The 24,582-nt window shown below is 43.6% G+C and overlaps 1 protein-coding gene across 3 annotated transcripts in view; it reads right to left on the bottom strand.

Annotated features, from left to right (window-relative positions):
* The window catches only part of NINL (ninein like), a 173,372-nt gene that overhangs the window by 36,358 nt on the left and 112,432 nt on the right, over nt 1-24,582 (bottom strand). For all 3 annotated transcript variants that reach the window (XM_033938656.1, XM_033938658.1, XM_033938657.1), the window contains exons 9-16: nt 23,978-24,114; nt 20,223-20,363; nt 18,280-18,454; nt 14,504-14,614; nt 7,519-7,608; nt 5,629-5,788; nt 5,449-5,514; nt 1,517-1,635 (exon numbers count right to left, since the gene is read on the bottom strand). In XM_033938656.1, the coding sequence (XP_033794547.1) occupies nt 1,517-1,635; nt 5,449-5,514; nt 5,629-5,788; nt 7,519-7,608; nt 14,504-14,614; nt 18,280-18,454; nt 20,223-20,363; nt 23,978-24,114 (999 nt within the window). The remainder of the gene's footprint in view (nt 1-1,516; nt 1,636-5,448; nt 5,515-5,628; nt 5,789-7,518; nt 7,609-14,503; nt 14,615-18,279; nt 18,455-20,222; nt 20,364-23,977; nt 24,115-24,582) is intronic.

Below are 24,582 nucleotides of genomic sequence, written 5' to 3'. Positions count from 1 at the left end.
TCTACTTGGGATCTAGCTAGGTACTTGGGACCTGGGTTGGTCACTGTTAGAAACAGAATGCGGGGTTTGATGGACCTTCAGTCTGTCCCAGCATGGCAAGTCTTAGGTTCTTATGCTCTTAAGGAAGAAAGAGGAGACAGAAAACACAACAGGAACCAGAAATAGTTTACAAATGAAGACCATAAAACTCACTGCCAAATATAGAAAAAGAAATGCAACTCCAAAAGTAACACTTTAGATTGTCATTGGCATGTGAAGGGTAATTTTATGTGATGTGTGTTTACATAATGCCAGCATAAAAGCAGCTAAAATTGTGACTAAAATGCTGCAGCGTATATGCAAATCTGCATGGATGAAATGCTTTTTATAACCTGTAAACGCACGTCATGACCGCCCAAACTCTTCCCTCAAACATGCCTACAGCCAGATCACATACAAGCGCACACCCACTTCTCATAGTGGGGGGGGGGGGGGAATTCTATCTATGGCACCTAATCTAATATGTGTCGAGTTAGGATAAAAACATGTATCGATAAAAAAACGTGTACTGTAACTATAGCAAACTGTAACCTATTAACTGTATATTATATATGTTAACCTGTAACCTGATCTGAGCTCTTTGGGGAGAATGGGATAGAAACTGAAATTTAAAAAATACCCTCCCCCCCTTTTACAAAACCGTAGCATGGTTCTTAGTGCCGGCCACGGCGGTAACAGCTCTGACGCTCAAAGGAATTCTACTATTACTATGGGACGTCTCATGTGCTTACCACAGCTTTGTAGAAGAGCCCCTATGGCTGATGCAAGTGCGTGTGCCTAAATTAGAGGTACAGTACTCCCCCGAAATTAGAAAAGGTTCCGTTCCAGGAACCCACGTGAGTTTCAAAAAAACGCAAATGCGGTTTTTCGCCTGTCCAAAGGCAGGGGAGGCAGGAGAGGGCAGCTGGAGTGCCAGTGGGTGAAGGAAATCATTTGCGGCCTGCTCCGACCGCCTCTTCCTGTAGTAAAGTCGGACTACACCAATCAGGAACTACTTTGATACGCAGCTCCTGATTGGTGAAGCCCAGGGTTACGCAATTCCAGTACTCGAGAGCCGGAGCCAGGTCAGGTTTTCAGGATATCCACCATGAATATGTATTTGCATGCACTGCCTCCTTGAGATGCAAATCTATCTCATGCATATTTATTGTGGATATCCTGAAAACCTGACCTGGCTCCAGCTCTCGAGGACCAGAATTGCCTACCCCTGGTGTAGCCCAACTTTACAACAGGAAGAGGTGGTCGGAGCAGACCGCGAATGAGCGAGTCTGCGATTTGCAAACCGCAAATTTGCGGGGGAACACTGTATATATTTTACCTGTTACTCTACTATTCTATAAAATAAAGTGGGTACCCATTGTCTTCTATAGAATAGGTCCCATATAGGTGCCCTCAAAGCACCAAAAGATAGGCACATTATTACAGAATTGTCTTCTTCATGTTTTCCTGTGACTCTTCTAGACCTCCAAAAGCTTACCTTTGTCTCCAGTTGTATTTTGAGGTCCTGCATTTCTTGCTGGCACTCTTTCAGCTGTTCTTTTATTAGCTCCGTCTCTATACTCATGGGCAAGGAATCCTTTTCTGCAGCAATAACGCCTGAAAAGAAAAATGGCTTGCTTTTGTTTCTGTTCAAAAAAATGTTTTGTATGTGACGGCTGACTCGCACAGCACAGTGGCCATGGAGACTAAAGAAAAATGCTCCCTTATGAAACAATGCCCTGAGATTCTACAAAGATGCTCACAGGCAGTGGCGTAGTAACGGGGGGGAGGGGCCTCTGCCCTCAGGTGCGGGGGAGTCGATCTGCCCCGGGCACGGTCTCCCTAAGGGCATGGCACCCCTGCTCCTCTCCTTCCTGTGTGCCCCCTTGCCTTCCCCATTCCTTTTTTTTTTTTTACTTCCCTGACCTTGTTGGCAAGGGCACTTCCTCTGACGTCACTTCCGGGTCCCGCTCCTAGGAAGTGACGTCAAAGGGCCAGCTGACACCGACATGGGCATACTGCTCACGCCGTAGAAGTTATAAAGGTACGAGGAAAGGGAAGGAGGTGCGTGCGCAGGGGGTGGGCACCACCCTGGGCACTGTTCACCCTTATTACGCCACTGCTCACAGGAATGGAACATTTGTGGAATAGGAGGTCTTACTGTTCTTGCCTAGTGGCATCATCACCCCGGACTACAAAACTTTCAGAAAAGATTCAAGAAATCCATGAAGACTAACTACCACCTTATGAAACATTTCAATCCTCTGAAGCAACCTGCTCTACTCTGTAACACCTCTGGACATGTCCAAAAATCCTCTTCTGTAATCCGCCTTGAACCGCAAGGTAATGCTGGAATAAAAATCACTAATGTAATGTAGTCACAGCTGAACTTCAGTGCCTGATTTAGAATTAAGACTGTTACCAAAACAACCTCAAATCTTAACCCCTATATCAGTATATCTCAAACTGTGCGCCTCCTGAGATTCTAAGTGTGCTACAGCACACTGAGGAGGAAGAGAGGCGCCCGCCAGCTGACTTCTCTATGCGGTACAGCGCCAGCGCTGCCCAATTTGCCAAAAGGCCTGCATGTTTCCCCCTTCTCTCTAGTGTCCTCCGGCTTCCCCCCTGGCCTCCTGGTCTCACCTTTAAAGCTAATTACAGCAGCCTGCAGAGGATCGCCAATAAGTAAAATGATTTTATTTTCAATATAGTGATTGAAATGTGTCACTTTTGAGAATTTATATCTGCTGTGTATATGAAAAATGAATGGGAAAAATTGAATTACAATTAGTAAAGGGGGCGGGATCTGGGGCAGAGCTTGGGTGGGTCTAGGGAGGTCTGTGATTGGGGTTCTCAATTGATATTTTTTAGACTTAGCGAGTACTTAGCTTGAAGTAGCTGGGAAACACTGCTGTAGGCAATCAGCTGGCGCCAGTGCCTCTCCTTCTCTCCTGCCCTCTCCCCAGCTGGCACCCCCTACTGGCGTCTCAGGGCCCATCTGGAGGGCCTCTGCACATATGCATGATGTTATCACGGCGACTTGTGCATACTTCTGGGTGCCTCAAGCTGTGGCCACTACCTTTAGTGTGCCCCGGCTCGAGAAAGTTTGAGAGACACTGTCCTGTATTCCATGGAGCAATACAATATGCAAATCTTGAGCATCTCCACCGCAAAAATGCTACACGTCTTGGAATCAGATGGTGGTAAAACTGTTTGCTCTCGATATGTGAATGAGCCAGACTCTAATGTTACCCTTTCCCAATTTCTAAACCAGCTGCACAATGTAACACTGGATTATGGACATATGTTGACTGCTCCTTTGGTTTCTCATTGGAGAGAAATGTGTTCAATAGAGGATTTCCAGTAGAAACTATTTGATGCTGGACTGATGATAACATTTAAATGAAGCATTAACATCTACTGCAGAGGTCTCAAAGTCCCTCCTTGAGGGCCGCAATCCAGTCGGGTTTTCAGGATTTCCCCAATGAATATGCATGAGGTCTATGTGCATGCACTGCTTTCAATGCCTATTCATTGGGGAAATCCTGAAAACCCGACTGGATTGCGACCCTCAAGGAGGGACTTTGAGATCCCTGATCTACTGTATATGACACTTTATATACTTCTAAGTTTGGTGGGCCATGTTTTCTTTTTAAAATTAAATAGTATACAAAGATTTACTGGCATATAGCTCTGTAGTACAGTTTTTTCTTATTGCTATTGTTTAGAGTCTTTATAAAACAGGCGCTACGTATGCATCTCTGTATCTCAACAGCCTTAGCACCCCCTGATATTCAGCAGGACTTAGCCAGCCAGGAATGGCTCTAGGCCGGCTAAGTACGAGGTGATACCCAAGAGTTTGGGGAATGTGAACAGTGCACGTGAACTGAATATAGTATGTCCATCCGCCACTAGAGTCTAGCTTTGTGAGTCAGTGTGCCAACAGGTGTGCAGCTGAGTGGTCGCGTTGTTTTGTTCAATGCGATTTTGTAAGGTTGTGTTTTAGTGACTCGACGGATTTTACTGAGCAAATTCAAATTTTTTAAAAACTGCTGCAGAAACCCATCGTATGCTTCAGGAAGCCTTTGGAGATAATGCCATGTGCCAAAGCAAAACCTTTCTTCAAAGACGGACGAACATCCGTCCACAACGATGACCATTCTGGATGACCGTCAATAAGACCAACACCAGAAACCATAGCAAAGGTTCGTGAGTCTATCCTTGCAGATCATAAGCAAACTATCCTCAGACAGTCATACGGGACAGTTCAACAAATTTTGCTGGATGAATTTGTGCCAAGTCTGCCAACCGGTGAACAGAAAGCCCGCTCACACATCACTCGTTGTTCAACAATTCCTGATTTCCAGAAACATTACAGTGATTACACACCCTCCCTATTCGCCTGACCTTGCCCCCTGTGATTTTTTTCCTATTCTGCACAAGCCAATAGAGGTTCTTAAGTGTAACATTGAGGAAAAGGCTTATATAACAGGAAGGAAAAGAACCTCAGAAACCCGCTCAGAATCCAACTAAAGGTAAACAGTCTGAGACTTAATGGTTCTGGCTTTCTATCATGAGCTCTAAAAAACCTTCCTTTTTTTAAAGCTTGTTTTGTGAATAATTAAAGTGTTAAAAAAGTTTTTATGTACAGTGTGCTCAATTTCTGCACCCAAATATAACACAACCCTTATCTAAAAGGCATTGAAAACCTGCAATGGCATTTTAAGACCAGATGGCAGCATAGGACCTCCCAGCTGTGTGCATGCTGATGATTCTTGTTTTTTGTAAATCTGTATTAGTTTTCAATTATTAACAGTGCAATACAGTGAATTTAAACTTAAATGAATCAAACAAAAGCACTTTAAATGTACAAATAATTCAACAACAAACATTTTCACCCCCTTAACTAATGAAAATAAAATCACATGTATAATTTCAATAAAATAGATATAATGAATAATAATTATAATGTTTTCCCATCTCCCTCCCTCCCATGCTGATGATTCTGCAGTGTCCTTCCACCACAGAAGTCTGTGTCCTGGGGTGGGGGTGAGGGGCATGATGCTGCAGAGCCATCCACTCTCATGTGGCTGGAAGGTCCTGTTCTGCCTTCCGATCTTGAATTGCCACCACAAGTCTTCAAACAGCCCAATGTAATCTGTGGCAACAACAGGGAAGGACGCAGGTTGAGAGGGAGCACACCCTGAGACCAGCAGTTGGCAGAAAACTGGCACTTTATAGCAGCTGATTTTCTGTTCTACCTGATGCCAGCCTTTCCCTGTGAAAACTGGCCAGGTCGATCGCTGCTGGATGGGCCTGAGCCAAAAGTGGTTGGACCCAGGCCGACCCGTGGCTACGCTCCTCATTCCTTAATGCCCCTAAACACAAAGCATTTGCAATGAAGACAAATTCAGCAAATTTTATTCTTACCATTCACACCCACAGCAGACAAACTTCTTCTCAATTTAATGCCTGTATCTTTCTTATCCTTGCCAACTTAAAAAGAGAAACAGAACACATGAAGGAAATTTGATTCAGAAGTTCCATATACGTAGAAAAACTGAAGTATTATTGGGGGAGGGGGCAGGTTCAGCACCAGAGCTTTCTTACCAGTATGAAAATTAGTATTCTGGATTTGCTCTTTGCTTCTCAAGTACATTGGTCTAAGACTCTTCATTTTACCCAGTAACCGACGATGTTTGGTCTCATGGAGTTGGGACCGTACTGTTTCCAGTTCTGTTTGCAGTTCGTCGTTCCGATCACGTAATTCCTATCGAAGGAACAGCAAAACAAATCACAACTTACGGTCAAAACAATCTCAGTATTACCTATAAAGTAAACTAAAACAAAGAACAAATTACATTAACTTCAGATCACAAAGCTTTTTAAGTTTGTAACGATTTTATTGATGACCACACAGAAATACAAGCAATAAAGTGAAACAGTACATCTCTTATCATCCATTTTTTATTAATAACCAAACCACCTTCCTCTTGGAACAACTATTTAACAGGTGAAACAATACAATACAAATCATCCAAATAGAAACACCTCTACCCTCCGTACCCCTCCCCACACCCAACTGTTGCCCTCTTCCCCCAGAGTGGATGCAGGATGGCTCCCAAATTGAATGAGTTTGTTAGGCCAGCGAACCCCCTCACTCATTCCCTCCCCACTTCCTTACCCGAAGTGGCAGCCAGTCAGCAGGAGGCAGGACTCAAACAGGCTGCTCGCAGCCAGCCCTGGCACGGCTTTTCCTCTGATTCACAGATAGGCACCTATGTGCACTATAAGGTAGAGTTTAAGTGCAATAGAACTTAACTGCAAGAGAGCACACACAAGGGCAGAACATGGGTGGGCCATGGGTGTCTCTCCCAGTTTTGTGCATAGAATACTATAAAACAGTGGTTCCCAACCCTGTTCTGGATAGCCCTAATGAATATGCATGAGAGAGATTTGCATATAATAGAGGTGACAGGAATACAAATCTGCCTCATGCATATTCATTACGGCTATCCTGAAAACCTGCTTGGCTGGTGGGCCTCCAGGACAGGGTTGGGAAGCACTGCTATATACTGTGCACTCAGAAACACCAATTTACGCCCACAATTCACATGGCATAGGAGGGTGCGATTATGCTGGCCTTGAACCAGAATTTCATAATGGAATTTTGGCACAAAGATGCTGTGAACGAATCAGCACTAAGTGCACGGCATTGACCAGTGCTTCTAAAACCCGATCCTGGAGGCACCCCAGCCAGCCAGGTTTTCAGGATATCCACAATGAATATTCATGAGAGAGATTTGCATGCATTGCCTCCATTGGGAACCACTGGCCTAGACTGAGGTACTAATTTATAGAATTCTCCCAGTGTGCATTGTTTAGGTTTCTTTTCTCTTTCTGCAACCAGGTATACGGCATTGGATAATGGGTGTCAGGTCAAAAGCGCGCGCAGACAATTGAGCGCAGCGCAGAGGTGCGCACCGCAGAAAATTACAGTTTTTACGGCTCCAACGGGGGGGGTGGGGGGTAACCCCCCCACGTTACTTAATAGAGATTGCGCCGCGTTGTGGGGGCGTTGAGGGGGCCTGGGGGGTTGTAACCCCCCACATTTTACTGAAAGCTTCACTTTTTCCTTGTTTTTAAGGAAAAAGTTAAGTCTACAGTAAAATGTGGAGGGTTACAACCCCCCAAACCCCCCACAACGCCGGCGCGATCTCTATTAAGTAAACTGGGGGGGGCTCCCATACAAAACCCCCCGTTGGAGCCCCTAAAAACTGTAATTTTCTTCGGCGCGCGCCTCCGTCTTGCGCTCAGTTGTCGGCGCGCGCCTTTGTCTTTCGCGGGGTTGTCTATGAACCGGATAATGAGTTGAAAGTACTGGATCCGCTGTCACCTTCTAATACACAGTGGACTTTCCTAAGCCCCCTTTCAACAGCAATAGATAAGCAAGTTGTGCAGCGACCCATCCCCCTGCCATTGGCCCGTCCCCCTACGTACCCTGCACTGCACCTCGTATTCCTGGATTATCCCAGAAAAGTGCTCCTTCTGATCAAACATCTCCGTGCTCTGAGAATCTGGTGCCATCAGCTGCAAAAGAGAACAAAGAAAACCGTGCCCTGTAAATGAACAGGAAAAAGCACAGAGGATTTCAAGAATTAGTGTGAAGGAATGAATGTATTAGTAAATCCGACACGAGTCAGTGTTCTGACAAAGTGTCTGCATATGTAACAGAAAGCCACCAAAAATTAAGCATTTAGTGAAGTCACATTGTAAAAGTTTTGAGGACTGTGAAGCTTTGCACAAGGATGCTCTATTTTCCAAATGATTTTTATCATCAGTACTTAAAGAATAAGTATGAACTTAGGCCCAAATTCTGTAACCGGCGCCTAATGTTAGGCACCTATTTTGAAGGCACCCAACTGGATAAACGCCTATCTAAATTGAATAACAAGCCCAATTAAGCTTTTTAATCAGCATTAATTGAAACACAGGCGCCTATTAAGAAAGAGCGATTCTGTAACAAGGCGCCTTCAAAAAATAGGCGCTATGCACGTTAGGCGTGGGCGTGGCTTTGTGTTAGGCGCCTTGTTACAGAATCGTTGCTCTTAAGCGTGCTTAAGCGCTCGCATGGGCGCCTAAGTTTTAGTTGTGCCTAGAGCTGGCCTATTTATTGGGCGCCTCCAAAATAGGTGCTGCTCAGCGTGATTCACTAAACAGCACCCAATTTTACTTGAATCGCGCTGAACGGTGTTTAAGTCAGCACCTAACTTTTGGGCGCTTCTTATAGAATTTGCCCATTAATGGCTATCAATTTGACGAATCAAAATCAGGATGTACTAGGGCCTAATATTCAAAGGGAACTACCCAGATACTATAGATATTCGATGAAAGAAGTGTGCTTCTAGATGCAGGTGTTAGTGGAGGGGGAAAACTCAGGGAAGCCTAAATTCCTTCTTTCTCCTCCTCCACCAGCTCGTTTCTTTCTCTTTAGCAAGGTGGGCGGGTGTGATATCTGGAGGTTTAGCCAAAAGCAAAGCCGGAGAGGTTCACCAGATTGAGCTGTGGCCTCTGCAGAGTATGTGACACTATTTCCCTTTAGCGACCTCTTTCTTCAGCCTTTTTATTGCCATTTTGCATAAATAAAGAAAGATTAGGTTCTTACCTCAATAATCTTCTTTCTTGTTCATGTGTCTACGAGTCCTGAATGCAAGGGTTATCTCTCTGAACCCGCAAGTTCCTTGCAGAATGCTGTCAATCATCTTTGAACTCCACCTCCTTCCCAAGCAGCTGGTCCTGCCCCCTCAGTTTGTATAAAAGCAATCAAGGAGCACTGTAATGACAGACATAACTGGAAGGAGGGAAATGGGGAAAAATTCCTGACATTACAATTCTGTTCTGCTTTCTAACAAACATATCAATGAACATTATAACAGTCAAGTAACTGATCAAAACAGATACCAAAACTATGTGCAACCAGAACTAATATTATATAGAGTTCATAGCTACTAGCATGTCCTGCTATTAAGCAGAGACTTAGACCAACCTTTACTTTCTTGTGCTTTTTTTTCAGCTTATGTGAGAGACAGAAAGATCTTTCTTTCCGGTACAATATGTCTAGTAGTCCTAAATGTTAGGGACATACCAAAGCAGTCCCCTGAGTCTAGGGTGGGGCCACTGAGCCTGCCTTCAAAATGGAGGACCCGAAAGTGGCATCTTTCCTGGCTGCTACTTCTACTCTGTAGAACCTGGTAAAGGTATGAAGGGTAGACCATGTAGCTGCTCTACAGATTTCCTCAGATGAAACTGCCCAAGTCTCCGCCCTTGAGGTAAAAACTCCTCTGGTGGAGTGCGCTTTCAATTCGATCAGCGGCTGCTTACCGCAGCCCACATACATAGAGGTAATGGCCATTTTAATCCATCTGGAAATTGAGGCCTTAAGACGCCAGTCTGAATAAAAAAACATAACATAGCATAACTTTATTCTTCTATACTGCCTCAATCAAATGATTTCTAGGCGGTTTACACAGAAGAGAGCTGAACACTCAGCGAAATACAAATAGTTAAAAGAAATACAACAACATGTTTCCTATATATACACAATGTAAAATTTTGTTATCAATAAAGCTTCAGTTAAGAAATGAATTTATCAAACAGTACAGTCTTAATTTCTTTTCGAAATGCGCCATAGGACAGCATGGCTCCACTAATGTAACTACCCAACCAGGTGATCTAATATGCAAAACTCATTGGTAACGTCAAGGTACCAGAGAAACACTCACTTGACATCCAGCAAATGCAATGCTTTATCCTTTTTCTTAGGACTCAGAGGGTGAAAAGCAGGCAAACGGATGTCCTCATTGACGTGGAAGGCAGAGACTACTTTCAGTAAGGACGGAATCATGAATAAGTTAAGCCCTGCTTCCCTAATCTTAAGGAACGGCTCCCTACAGGACAGAGCTTGTAACTTGGAGACTCGTTTCACTGACATAATCACCACCAGAAACATCATCTTGACCATAAGATCCAGAAAGGAAACCTAGCTTAAGGGCTCATAGGGAGCTCTACTGAGACCTTGTAATATGGTGTTAAGATTCCAGGATAGGAATGGGAGACGCGCCAGAGAGCGCAACCAAAGAGCCCCTTTAATGAACCGGGTGACATCTGGGTGAGAGGCCAGAGAGTCTCTTTCCCCCTGAGAATGGAAATGAAAAGTGTCAAGAAAAGTGTGGAATAACTTATTAGTTTCATGGGTTCACATCATTCTCTTCTTGGCTGGGCTGAGAACTTTTCAGTGGCTCCTCATAAAGCATATGAACCCAGTCTTCAGAGCTGATGCAAAATTGTTCAATTTACATGCTACTGGGGCTGGTTCTGGAGGCCTATTTTCTAAAGGCACATAGGCTAATACCTAGACTGTTTTAAGAAATACCGTACATATAAATTAGAGTATTCTATAATTTACACACATAACTGTGTGCACCACCCACACTCTACCCATGTGTCTGCCAGTGCTCACCTTCAAACTACACACTGTCACATTTAGGGGCCAGATTACAGAATAGTGCATGGCGGAATATTGTCATTTATAGTATTTGTGTACATATAAGTGCATATATGTTGTTCTGTTGAGGTTAACTCTTATTTTCATGGTCTCTGGAGCTGTGAGGGGATCCAGGCCTTTTGGAAGGCATTGGCCTCCTTCTTGCAGGATCTTCTGCAGGTTCCTGTGCCTGTATCTGTGCTTTCTATGCTATTTGCCCATTTCTTCCTGCTCTCAGTGTACACTTCTACAGAAAGCACAGTTACTTACCGTAACAGGTGTTATCTAGGGACAGCAGGCAGATATTCTCTATAAGTGGGTGACATCACCGACGGAGCCCCCTAGTGGACGTTTTCGCAAGCAGATTTGCTCGAAGACCTTCAGCCTTGCGATTGGCCCGCGCGTGCCCCTCCCGTGTAGCACAGGAGTGAAGCCCCCCCCCTTCCATGCTGATGTTCCCAGATCAAATCCCACTGAAACTAATATATTATAAATATCCTTTTAAACATGGTATACTGTGTTTTTATTATCCTTTTAATGATGGTATACTTTGGGTTAATTATGTTAATGCTTACAGTCCTGAAATAATGATAACAAATCAGTAAAAACCACCTTTTTATATATAACATCGTAGAGACATCTATCTGGCGTCTATATGAGGTTTTTGGGAACACGTGCCTAATAGACGCCTAAGATACGCGTAGTGTATGAGAGACGTCTATATGATGCCTAAATAGTGCCTAAATAATGCTGATTGCCACTTGCGCCACATGAACGTCTAAAGTACGCCTAAAGTTAGGTGTACTTTACAGAATCTAGGCCAAAAAGTCCAATCTTCCGTGGTGGCGAGATTCTATTGTAAACATTGTTTCACACTTTTGTTGTTTCTGCTGTTGTCTCTGTTTAATAAAAAGATTTAAATATAAGTGCATATATGATAATATTCTGGTCATTACATGTGTTTCTGGTAATTGTTATGCCTTCTTGGAGAGACCCCCCACGGAAAGAGACTTGGGAGTACTGGTTGACAAATCGATGAAGCCATCTGCGCAATGCGTGGCGGCGACAAAAAGGGCGAACAGAATGCTAGGAATGATTAAGAAGGGGATCATGAACAGATTGGAGAAGGTTATCATGCCGCTGTACTCGGCCCTCACCTGGAATACTGAATCCAGCACTGGTCGCCGTACATGAAGAAGGACACGGTACTACTCGAAAGGGTCCAGAGAAGAGCGACTAAAATGGTAAAGGGGCTGGAGAAGTTGCCGTACAGTGAGAGATTAGAGAAGCTGGGCCTCTTCTCCCTTGAAAAGAGGAGAATGAGAGGAAACATGATCGAAACATTTAAGATAATGAAGGGAATAGACTTAGTAGATAAAGACAGGTTGTTCACCCTCTCCAAGGTAGAGAGAATGAGCGGGCACTCTCTAAAGTTAAAAGGGGATAGATTCCGTACAAATGTAAGGAAGTTCTTCTTCACCCAGAGAGTGGTGGAAAACTGGAACACTCTTCCGAAGGCTGTTATAGGGGAGGGCACCCTCCAGGGATTCAAGACAAAGTTAGACAAGCTCCTGTTGAACCAGAACGTATGCAGGTAGGGCTGGTCTCAGGGCGCTGGTCTTTGACCCAGGGGCTGCCGCGGGAGCGGAATGCTGGGCACGATGGACCACTGGTCTTATCCAGCAGCGGTAAATTCTTATGTTCTTATGTTCTTTGTAGAATTATCCCTTAGTACCAAGCTAGTTAAGGCAGGATTAAGAGCAGCCTTTGATGAGAAGCCTGGTTTTATTCTCTCAGGTGCTACTATGATGTCTGGATTATGTCTGAGGGGCTAAAAGGGTAACAGAGAGCAAATCAGGAAAGTCTGAGGTTAAAGCATGTAGACTGGAAGGGACTGAGTTATATAAAATGTAATATTTTCTTTTTTATGTAGTGCACCATCTCAGTTTATTTGCCCAGTGGTGCAGCCATATAGACACAAAATAACATACCAGTTCACACAAATTTTATTCAGTCAAGATACAATCTTTGGCACAGCAAAAAGCTTCACTGAAAAATGTGATTCAGTCATAGCCTCCTCCTTCCTAGTTCCAGAAAAGGAACCGCAAGCTATGGCATAAGCCCTGAAGCAAAACCTATGTACAGCATGTGGTAGAGTTTTTACAAAACAAGCACGTACTGATCCCTACAGAAGATTCAATTTGTGGAGTTCAAATGCATGACAAAATGAAATGTTATTGGAATTCTTGCCCCACTGAGCTGACAGAAACTGTGCTCGATCTGTTTTTCTAGTGAAAGGTTTTGCTGAGCTGAAATTTCAGAGGCTGCAAATTGACCGATTAAAGAGGTTTGTATGAACTGCCACGTGAGCTATTGCTTTCTTTTATTGTTTAAACCTGTGGTGTCAAACTCATTTCATTGTCAGGATGCACTGGAATACAATTTAATTTTAAGCATTCCAGTGATAGAGAAGGGCATGTGTAATAAATGGGCATATATCTGCATTACTCGGGGGACAGTTCAAAATGGGGCACCTGTGTCACACCTATTCTATAAAGAATGGTTTTCAACCCATGAGACATCTAGCCAAACAGCTTTTCAGGATAACTACAATAAATATATACGAGAAACTGCAAAAAGCATGAACAGGACGTTGAGACTGCTTTCTGTGTTCTGGGTTAAGGATTGATTTTGATCCCTGAGTTAATTGCATTTTGCTCTTTGGCTGACCCCTGATGCAAGCATTGTATACCGAAAGACAAGCCCTTGTTCATTTGGTGACCCATCACATGAGCGCAGGACAATTGCACTCCGACAAATGTGCCCCAACAATTGTGCACACGGACAAGTGCACGCATGGACAATTGCAGCAGTCTTTTTGAGGGTTACAAAGTAACCCTCTTTTTTGAGGGGGGTGGTACACTTTAAAGATTCACTTGCTATCTAGTGTTAGGGTAAGCTTTATATCATGATTATGGGAACCCTAATCATGATATAAATCTTACCCTAACACAAAGGCCCTGATTTGCTGAGACTCCTCAGGCCCCTTGGGATGGGGCCTGAGGAGTCTGGTCAAATCAGGGCCTTCCACATATCCAACTATGGCACATTCAGTCACAGGGCTGACCTGCGTGCACTTGTCCGTGCACGCAATTGTTGTCCCTCATTTGTCGAAGCCCAATTGTCTTGCATGGATTTGTCGGTGTACTGTTCAATGAGGCTCTTTGTGCTTTTTTCCCCATATATTGTGTTTGCTCATTTTCCTCATTTTCATCCAGGTATTCCAGAATTTTGCAAGCCACTGTAAGTGCAGAACAGTAGGAAAAGAGCAGATAGTTGCAGACTTTATACTGTGATGTCTATATATTGTTTGTGCACCGTATTGATTGTTTTAATATGGTACAACAGTTTTAATCTTTTTACAGTAATGCAATATAGATGTTTTATACTCATAATTAAAATAAGTATAATAAATACAAATCTGGGCTATTCTAAACATTTGATTGCACGAAAGAAGCAGGCCAAAGAGGAAACCCTAAGTGAGCCACAAGTCGTAGACAGAGAATCAATGATAAACTCTTATGCCATGGCTGACTCTATGTCAATCTATACCAGTGGTTCCCAAACCTGTCCTGGGGGACCCCCAGCCAGTCAGGTTTTCAAGATATCCCTAATGAATATGCATGAGAGAGATTTGCATATAATGGAAGTGACAGGTATGCAAATCTCTCTCATGCATATTCATTAGGGATATCTTGAAAACACTGACTGGCTGGGGGTCCCCCAGGACAGGTTTGGGAACCACTGATCTATACAAACATGTGTGTCATTGTAGCTTTGTACTTAAAAGGTTCACACTGACACTGAACTGCACACATGCATCTGTGGATAGTTGAAATGTCTGTGCTGGACAGAGAACAACTAGAATTTAACATAAGTTACCTTATCCTTCAACAAGAAATCCAGATCACTTTGGAGCTTTGTCACCAGACTCTCAGAAGTTGACATCTTTTCAGTCATTTCAATCATCTCCTTTTGTAACCGACTGTTCTCCTAATGAAATGAAAAACATACGAGAGACCCCATTAGAACATAAAGAGTCAAAGCACAGTCCATCGAGCCACCATCCTATCTCCAACAAGTGGCCAATCTGGTTTCCAGGTACAAAAGAGGGACAAGAAAACTATATATCTTAATTTCTATGTTTAATAACTGTCTATTTGGACATTTCTGAAATTTTCTTTGGCTTCCTATGATTTTCCGCTGTTTGAAAGAGTTTTTCTGTTAAATACACTCGTGCAGGAATTATTAGTCCATTGTGATACTTGGTGAAGGCATTAAACTGCTTAGGCCAATTTTCAAGCATATAGGGGTCAAAATTCAGCCATAGGATAGTAAACATTTTGCTTACCACTGACAGCGTTATTCCCAGATATTCAAAGCCAAGACCAGCGTGGACTCTGGCTGCAATAGCCAGTTCTTTCTAAGCCGGCTAACACATACTGCAGCTGCTTAAGCTGATACGGACTTTTCTGCAGTAAACCAGGCCACTTAAGGGCTGAGTATCATTACTTAAGCAGCCAGGTGCTGACTCCACCCCCAGAAGATCCCCAACACAGTCAGCTTTGATTTAGGTGCTAACCGTGATATTCATTGTCACTTAGCTGGTTAATTGCTATTGAATATTAGCAGCTAGCCCTGACCAAGCAATTTAATCAGTCAACAGCTAGCTAAATCACTTTAAATATTGGCCCCATATATTTTTAAGCAATTGAATAAGTGAGTATTTACCAAGGACTATGCTCCAAGAGAATTCAAGTTGTGAAAATGTAATCTTTTGAGTTTTTTTGGTAGCAGTTAAGGGATTCAGATTTAGAGGCAGCAGTAAAAACACTGAGAGTAGGGAGGGGTGGGAGTTTAGGTATATGGTGAAGTTTGGGAGAAAGTAAGAATTCATGTATTCTGTTGACCACCATGTATCGTGCGTATTGAGTGTTCTGTTTCTTTTGCAAATTAATAAACATATTGAAACAAAAAAACACTGGGAGTAATATTCAGCCAAAGGTGGTCAGTGGGGTTTATTTATTTGTAAAAACCACAGCAATACCCTCAGCAAGAAGTTGAAGTTACCTCTCCCAGTTCCCTGAGGCAAGAAAATAAACTGGTAGAGGGTGGACACCTGTAATAGGTAAGTAACTGTGCTTTATCCCAGGACAAGCAAGTAGCATATTCTCACATGTGGGACTCACTGCTAGGATCATGCCTCTGAGAAGAGGGTTATTGCCAACCACTGTGAGCCTGGCAACACCAAGTGGGTAGGATGAAAATTGGCTTCTAAGTGGATGGGGCGGCGTCTGCTCTCTCATTGGGGAGGAACTGGTGGTGTCTCTGGATCCGTGGAGTGGGGCCGTGCCGTGGACTCCTCCTCCCAGATGTCTGCCGATGGAGGCAGAGTGGAAGCTGCCCATTATACTTCTTTGGAAGCTGCCCATTATACTCCGGCGCTGGATTGTTCTATCTCTGTGCATCTTCTGCCTGGAAGTGATGAGTCGGGGCTGCAGCAGCTGGAAAGCCGAGTTCGAAGAGTTTGATATGAAGGGCTCTTATGGAAAGACTCCAGGAGCCTTGGGTATGTAGACTGTGGAGGTGGGTCCCCCATCCGAGCCTAGAAGCATCAGTTGTCAAAACTTTCTGATGCAGTGGTGCTGGAATAGAAGGCCACTAGAGAAGTTGGCGGGTGACAACCACCACTGAAGCAACCTCTAGAAGGCTGAGATCACTCTCAGCTGTTGTGATAGTGGCCAGTTGCTTGAGACCACTGGGATGAAATTGCCCATTGAGGTTCCCTGAGATGCAGATGGAAAATGGGACTGCATGAACTGTGGAGGCCATGTGATCAAGGATCAAAAGCATTTGATATGCCAATATGTGGCAGTTAGAAGAGGCCTCCTGGCAGATTCGGATTAGGGTAATCTGATAGGCCCCAATAAACTCCAGGGTTTGAGTAGGTTCTAGATGAGATTTTTGGTAGTCGATTATGAATCCTAGGAGCTCCAACAGGAATACTGTTGCATTCATAGCCTGGAGAGCCTGCTGAAGTGTAGGGGCCTTGATTAACTAGTTGTCCATGTAAGGAAACACTTGAAATCTGTGGGTACGGAGGATTGAAGCCACAGCTACCAGGCATTTGATAAGCATTTGGCTAAGGCAAGGTCAAATGGGAGCACTTTCTACTGGAGGTGACGTGTACCCAGTCAAAAGTGAAGGCATTTCCTGTGAGCCAGTAGAATGGGAATATGGGGTAAGTTTCTTTGAGGTCCAGAGAGCATAACCATTTGTTCTGTTTCAAAAGTGGTAACAGTGTTTATTGAGCGTTTGGAGGTCTAGGATTGGATGAGTCCCTCTGCTCTTTTTTTTTTTTGGTATGAGGAAATACTTGGGGTAGAATCCTCTGCCCCTCTCCTGCAGAGGAACTTCTTTTATAGCATTGACTGACACCGGCTGAAGTGATGGTGATCCCGTCTCGGTATGCCGCTGCTTGGAGCGTTGCAATGGAGAAGATGATTGAGACAATGCCAACACAGCTGTAGAGGGGGAAATATGCTTTTGCTTGTTAGATCGTTTATGAGGTTCCCCAGAAGGAGGCAGCCCAAATGAAGCTGATGCTAATGCCCCAGCGTCAGGGTTTATGGGGTTGGTGAGTGTCGGTGTCAGGGTTTCCTGGCATAGTTGAAGTCCTCCAGAGCTGGAGTTTCACTCTGCAACTTCCTGGCTAGGCAGGGCAAAGTGGGCCAGCTGCCTTAACACCAGTGTGAGGGAATGTGGCTGAAAAGGACCCTCTAAGCACTTTGAAGACACTAGGCTGCAAATATCCAGGGAACGACCATTGATGCGCTCAGTCTGAGCCACCGGCCTGAAGGCCCAATAGAAAGCTGCAAAAAAACTGAAACAACAAAACAAAAAAGAACACACAGATAATAGACGCACTGGGTTTTATTTCAGCTTCTTCATTCCATTGAAATGAAAAAAACCTGGATATCCTATGAACCGAGGGTGGTTATGAAGGGACTGATGCATGTACGGTGCTGACGACCTCAAGAATTTAAAATGACAACACACTCTTTCGCTATCTGCACTAGGGCTCCATGGATGACATCACCCACAAGTGAGAATATGTTGCCTGCGTGTCCTTAGATAACCTAGAATTAAAATGTGAAATGCTGCAACAGTTGTATCTGCTACTGGTGGAGGGCTTCAAGATATATGCAGCCAAGGCTAAAATGTAGGCATTACAATCTGAACCTTTGTTTCTTCCAGCTTTTCTACAAAACCTCTGTGTGAAAATATAAAAGAATAAGGATGTGCATTCTTCAGCATGCATTTGTTAAGGTGCCTTAAAATTTTAGTGCAAGCAAAATTGATTTAATGCACATTAACCTATGAATTACAGCACATAAAATCAATTCTACATTCAGGTAAAAAAATTGTTCTTAACACAAGTGTCTGAAACAAACTGAAAAACATTTGTGAAAATCAGAGTGGGGGGGAAGTCACATTTTCCCAAAAATACAAATGAAAATATTTTGTCTGTGCATATACCGGTACATCACGCTCTCGCCTCTGTGCAGGGAAAGAAATCAGTTTGGCATTCCTCGCTGCTGCCTCCTCAGGAACTCATGGTTCATACTCTCTGGCGGGCAAAATTGGGTGACCCTTACCTTCATGGATAAAGTCAGTCTTTCCCTCAGCTGCGCATCTTCCATCTGGAGGGATTCTACATCTGCCTCCAGTTTGCTCCTCTGCCCGTCCATCTCCTGCAGGAAGAGCTGCCTCTCATTCTCCGCCTCAGATCTCATCACTGCCACTCTTTCCCTGTAGTCTTGCTCAAGATCTCTACAATAGAAAGGGCAGCACTCCTTCAGTGCAGGGATGTTAATGCATGCTGCAGTTACCACTTTAAGTGGCATTTTAGCTTTTAGCTAAATTTAAACACTCTCTTGCTACATCTATCATTCTCTAGTTTGCAATCCACTGTACTAATTATTAGGCCATAGGCGTTGGAACGGGGGAGGTCACAGGGGCCACGGCCTCCCCAAAATTTGGCAGTCAACTTGGTGCCTGCCCTCCCACCCGTTTCTTGTACTTTATATCTTCGGGGCAGCCGCCACATAGCGTCAACGAGCAGGCCTGCTCTGGAACAACTTCATTCTCACTTGCAGGGGCAAGCTTGCTTGTTGATCCTGTGTGGCGGCTGCCCCGAAGATTTAAAGTACAATGCCGGGAGGCTGTAGGAGGTGGAGTCAGGGGCTGGTGACAGGCTGTGCCGCAAGATTCCGCTAGGGTGGAGCTCCTGGCCCCTCCCCCCCAAACCAAACAGCATTCCGCTGCTTATGCACTAGGTTACTTCTCTTTTCTGGAAGGAGATCTGTATAACCATTTTCATAAGAATGCTACCAGACTCACAGACCTGTGCCTTGTTTTCCCCTGTTTATAATTTAAACATTTTGGTTAGTAAAATGGTTGTTCATGATGGACATCTCTAGCATATTTGCAAACAGAAAATCAGGACTTCCTTCTTGTTCAAAAATTGCTGTGAGATGGATGGGGTTTTTATTTTTTGAATATTATGAGCAGGACATCGCAATTCTGTCTTGGAAGTTCTTTCAAAAATGCTCCTCCATGTGCACTAGAGATGTGTATTCAATTTAACCATCCCCTCTTAACTGTTACCCCTGCCCTGGCATCCTGTTTGTCTGTCTTGATTGTTTAGATTATAAGCTCACTCGAGCAGGGCCCGTCTCCTCTGTGACTCTGCAGTGCTTTGTACATCTGCTAGTGCTCTAGAAATAATTTTTTTAAAAATTTCTTTCTTTATTAATTTCAACATATTTACAAGAAAAATCTTGTTTACAGAAAAACAATAAGTATAATGTTATTTCACATTGTAAAATTAAAATTAGGAATAATATCTAAACATTCCTTAGACCACCATTTTATTAAGGGGTGAGGATTGGCAGAAAAGTTGAGAAGATACTACAAGAAAAAAGGAAACAATAATATAGGAAATAGGCTTAACACTCGGCTCTGCACTTTTCTTAATCACTCAGTCCTTGTGGGGCAATTCTTTTTAGCTCCAGAAAAGCCTTCAGCTGCTCTGGGACGAAAAACACATATTTCACTTGAAGGTATTTCACAACACATTTGCAAGGATATGCGCTTTAGAAATAATTAATAGTAGTAGTAGTAGTAGTAGTGGTCACATTGGGTTTAAGGTCCCTTAAAAATTTTAGAGTGCACAACATTGATTCCATATGCATTAAGTATGAATTAATGTGCATACAATTAAGGGGGGAATTCATCGTACTATTTTAGCAGAGGTGCCCGTTTTATCCAAATAGCACAACTTGTGGTAAAATAACCCATCTTGACAATAGCACATACTCGTATTGATGAATTTCCCCCTAAATTTCCTCACAATAAAAAATTCTAATGTGGGATAAAGTAACAAAGATTGGGGAAAAAAATTTTCTGAATATGTACCGAACCGTTTCTGCCTATGCACACTCTTACTGCTTACAAAGAAAAAGCACATAACAAAAAGGGAAACGGCTCTTCCCCTCACTTTGAAACGCCGGCATGTCAGTAATATTACTATACTCACTTTATTTTACACTTGTTATGGTGTTCCATGGCAGAGTGTCGATCATCCACCTCATCCGCGAGCTGCACGTTTCGTTTCTCTGCTTTCTCAAGGTCCTGTTTTAATCTGTCCTTCGTACTAGAGATCTGCTCCACTTGTCTTCTGCAAACAAGCAGTGGGGGAAAAAAATCCAGTTATGCATCACCCTGACGCAGCTACTCCAACTACATTACAATTAGCTACAATTGTTGTCAGCGATAACCTGAAAGCTTTCAAAGTTACTGTACTGGTCTAAGAGCTACATGAACGTGATAGAAATAATAACAGAAAATATCACATCACTATTGAATCAATATGCAAAAGCACTTATTCAGATAGGGCCAGTTTCTAGTAATGGCGCCATAAGTTAGGCAGTGTTAGGCGTCCAAGCGCTGACTAACTTAATAGTTTTTCGTTAAGATATATTTCTATTAGATTTAAATAACAAACAATACAGAATACATCCCCACCCCCTCATAACACTAATATTAATAGAACCTGTATAATTTCCAGAACTTCCTTGACACAGCACCCGGATCGCCCCAACTCTGCCCACAGCACCCTGGCATCAGAGGAAATATTCAGTGATATTGCACAGGTAAGTACTGTTGAATATCCCCTCTTGAGGCACCCAGTGAGATTTAAGCAGGCAGGAACCTGTCCTGCCTAGTTAAATCCTTTTAAAGATTGGGCCTTTTGTTTTTGTGCATGGAGCACTGCACAGGAGTCTTAAGACCTTGAGAGGGGCATAATTTAAAAAAAAAAGTCTAAATCCCCTTTTGGCCTAAGGTCTTAAACGTTGAAATAGAAGCAGGGAAAATGTCCAAAAGGAGGTTTTTTTTTTATAATGGCCTGCCTCTACATTCAGCTGTTTAAACGCCCAGACCACCACTACGTCTACAATTACTACATATAATGAACCCCAAAAAAGCCTAAGTCCCAAACGCCAGGTTGGGCCTTAGGCACATGGGCTGGGGGGACAAGAGGGATTGGGTTCTCTCTTGCCCCCGATGCTGTTGGGGATAGTCAGGGATGGGGGTCAAGAGGGATTGGGCTCCCTCTTGCCCCTGATGCTGTTGGGGATGGTTGGGGAGTCGACGGGGCAAGAGAGCTTGGGCTCCCTCTTGCCCTGATGCTGTCGGGAACGGTGTTGGTGTCGCCAGGCAGGAGGGCTTGGGCCCCCTCCTGCCCGATCGTAATCGACGGGGGAGGGCCGATCACGGCAGGAGATATGGCTCATCTCCCCTGCCGCGATGGTGATCGCCCACCCGCCCTCCAAACCGCGGCACTTCGGGGTGAGGTTCGCCGGCAGGGGAGATGCCCTGCTGCAATGCTCACTCCAAAGTGCCGTGGTTCAGAGGGGGGTGGCCGATCACCATCGCGGCAGGAGAGATGAGCCATCTCTCCTGCAGCGAACGTTGCAGTAGAGGGTAGGCAGGTTGCTGGGGCCACTGAGCTGCAGCAATCAGCTCAGCGGCCCCTTTTCGGCACTTATACCTGTTTTGACTTGGTCTAAGTCAAAACGTATAAGTGCCGACTAGGCAACCTGTCAAAATCTTTGGTTATACGTGTTGTACGCCTAGGTCTAGGTTGGTCCACCTCCCGCCCACCGCCCGCCCTTTCCCTTCCTCTAAAAATGCCTCTTTTTGCTCTATGCGTTGAGGCAGGGGAAAGGCCTAAGCTGGTTTTAGATACATCTAAAACCAGCTTTGATTATGGGTACTTGGATCAGGCTTTTTGATCGTCCAAGCACCCATTTAGGCCACTTTTTAGACATTTTTTTTATTTTTTATTATGAGCCCATTATTTTTATTATGTATAAAAGATACCTAAAGTTAGGTGCCTAGATTGGTTTAATCAGCACTGATAATTGAAAGCGCCATTAAAAACCAATTAAAAAACATTCTTAAAAAATGAATTAGCCGGCAAGTAGGCATGGTTAAGGGCAGATTTGGGACGTGGTTTCACTTAGGCACAATCGTTTGGGCCACGAAAACCCTAGCATACGTGGCATTGTACTTAAAGTTTTAACACCTACCGGCACCTAAGAATGCTAGGCACGAGTCTATAAACAGGGCTAAACTTGTAGGCACTGCTCTGCACTGCTGTCAATCGACTGATAGGTATCCTTTATAGAATCAGGCCTAACGGTGCCTAGGCATCCTTGTGGTGGGTGCCGATATATTAGGCCAGGATTTTTCCAGCCTAATTTACCAGCACCTAACTATAACACCTAGAGATGCCTAAGTCAACCAAGCCTACTTTTCAGGTAGACGTCAAAAGGCATCTCAACTTAGGCATCGCTAGGCTCTATGCTGATATCCATGCGCAACCCAAATTGGTTATTAAAATAATGGATTTTTTTCATTGGTTTTTAATGGCATAGTCAATTACTACACCATTTAATCCAATTAAAAGCAATTAGGTTGTGCATGGAACTAGGCGTCTGTGATTAAGGGACCTAGCAGCACCTAACCTAGGCACCATTTATAGAATCAGGCCCCAAGTGTTTCCTTACATGGTCAAGACTAACTCCCCCTCCCTCCCTTTTTATCAAGCTGTGTAAATGGGTTTTTTTAAATTGCAGATTGCTGCAGTAAAAGCTGTGATGCTCACAGGAATTCTATGAGCGTCGGAGCTTTTACTGCAGCAGTTTTTGATAAAAATAAACCTTACTCAACTTGATAAAAATGGGCCTAAGTCAGCTCCTTTATTGTGGAATTCTCTCCCTATGTATCTCAGATTAGAAACTTCCTGTTGGGAATTCAAAATAGGCCTTAAGAATTATTTTTTGGGTCTGGCTTTTGGAGGCCTTGTCGTCAATCCCCCCTAATTGGTTTTCATGCCTCAGTTGGGGAAGCTTTGTGTTTGAATCACACATCCTATTGTTTTATTTAATCTGACTCATTGTTTTATCTTATTTAATATTAATGGAGTTATTTTCTTTATTATTATTTTGTTTCATTTTACCCCACTTTGATTTGCCATTGTGAAAAAAGTGGCCTTAGCATAAATAAAATGAAACAAAGACCATCAACCTGCTTGGAAATTTAAGTTCTATCTCTGCTGCTAAAATCAGCATGGTGATCACAGTCAAGATTCTATTTGGTCATTTTTTGCATGATAACATTTCACTTTAACCCAGGGGTTCTCAACCCAGTTAGGTTTTCAGGGTAGAGAATAACACACGAATAATGACAGAATTTGTCCCCATCCCCATGGTTAACCACAGGAAACCATCCCTATGTCATTCTTTAAGGAGAGAGTCAGAGCCTCTGACCCTCAAGCCTTGCATTGAAGAATGCTGGTGTAGAAGTATTGAGGTTGAGATAGACACTAAAGAATGACACGGGATGGTTTCCTGCAGTTATCCACGGAATATCCACAATGAATATGCATTGGATACATCTGCATGCCCTACCTCCACTGTACGCAAATCTATCTCAAGTATATTAATTATGAGTATCCTGAAAACTTGACTGGCCAGATGTGTCTCAAAGATGGGTTGAGAACCACTGCTTTGGCATCATCTCTATGTGCCTACAGAACCTTCTGGTTGAGTTAGCAGTGAGAGAAGCTGCCTTAATGCTTGCGGTACACAGACTAGCGGAAAAGTCTACAAAGGTCCAGTATAAATGGTACTGTAAAAGCCAGCATCTTGCCTGGTTTCTGGAGTACATTTCATTACCAGAAATTGTCAGCCAGTTAAACCAAGAAAATGAAGATCAAGTGCTTACTGCAGGTGATGCAGCTCATGTTGGTAAGATGCTAAGGTGGCTTGGAGGACTGCATTTTTGGTAACTATTAATTCATTGTCCAAGGCTGTGGTCAGCTCTGCCAGGTTCACTTGCTCTTCTTTACTGAAATCTAGAGACTACAGCGGCAAACAAAAGAATCCATTTTCAAAGATGCATAAATAAAACATTGCACAGTGCAAAGAACTGATCAGACTTGGAAAATCAAAGGGATCAATATTCAAAGTGATTTAAGCAGAAAGGAGAGGCTCCTGCCCACTTTAAATTCCCTGGGGTTGGCAATCCACCACTATTTAACTGGGCAGTATCACTGAATAACAGCGCTAACCAGCCATTTTGGAACCGGGCTACACAGTGGCATTATGGGGGCAGAGGCAAGGAGGAGTCAGCAGTTACATGGTGGGTGCCAGCATTATTCAGTCCAAAAGTGCTGGCTAGTAGCCTGCTCAACATAATTTAAGCAAGCAAGAGTCTCTGTCCCCACTTCAACCCCATTGAACATCATTTCTATACTACTTACAGAGCACTGCACAGTGGTGATAAGTCCTCAGGTAAAATGTGTCCCTTCCCTAAAGAGCTTACAGTCT

The sequence above is a fragment of the Geotrypetes seraphini genome, chromosome 3 (genome assembly GCF_902459505.1).
Source record: "Geotrypetes seraphini chromosome 3, aGeoSer1.1, whole genome shotgun sequence".
Taxonomy (NCBI): domain Eukaryota; kingdom Metazoa; phylum Chordata; class Amphibia; order Gymnophiona; family Dermophiidae; genus Geotrypetes; species Geotrypetes seraphini.
The sequence above is the reverse complement of the archived record's forward strand: the minus strand, read 5'-3'. Positions and strand labels throughout refer to the sequence as shown.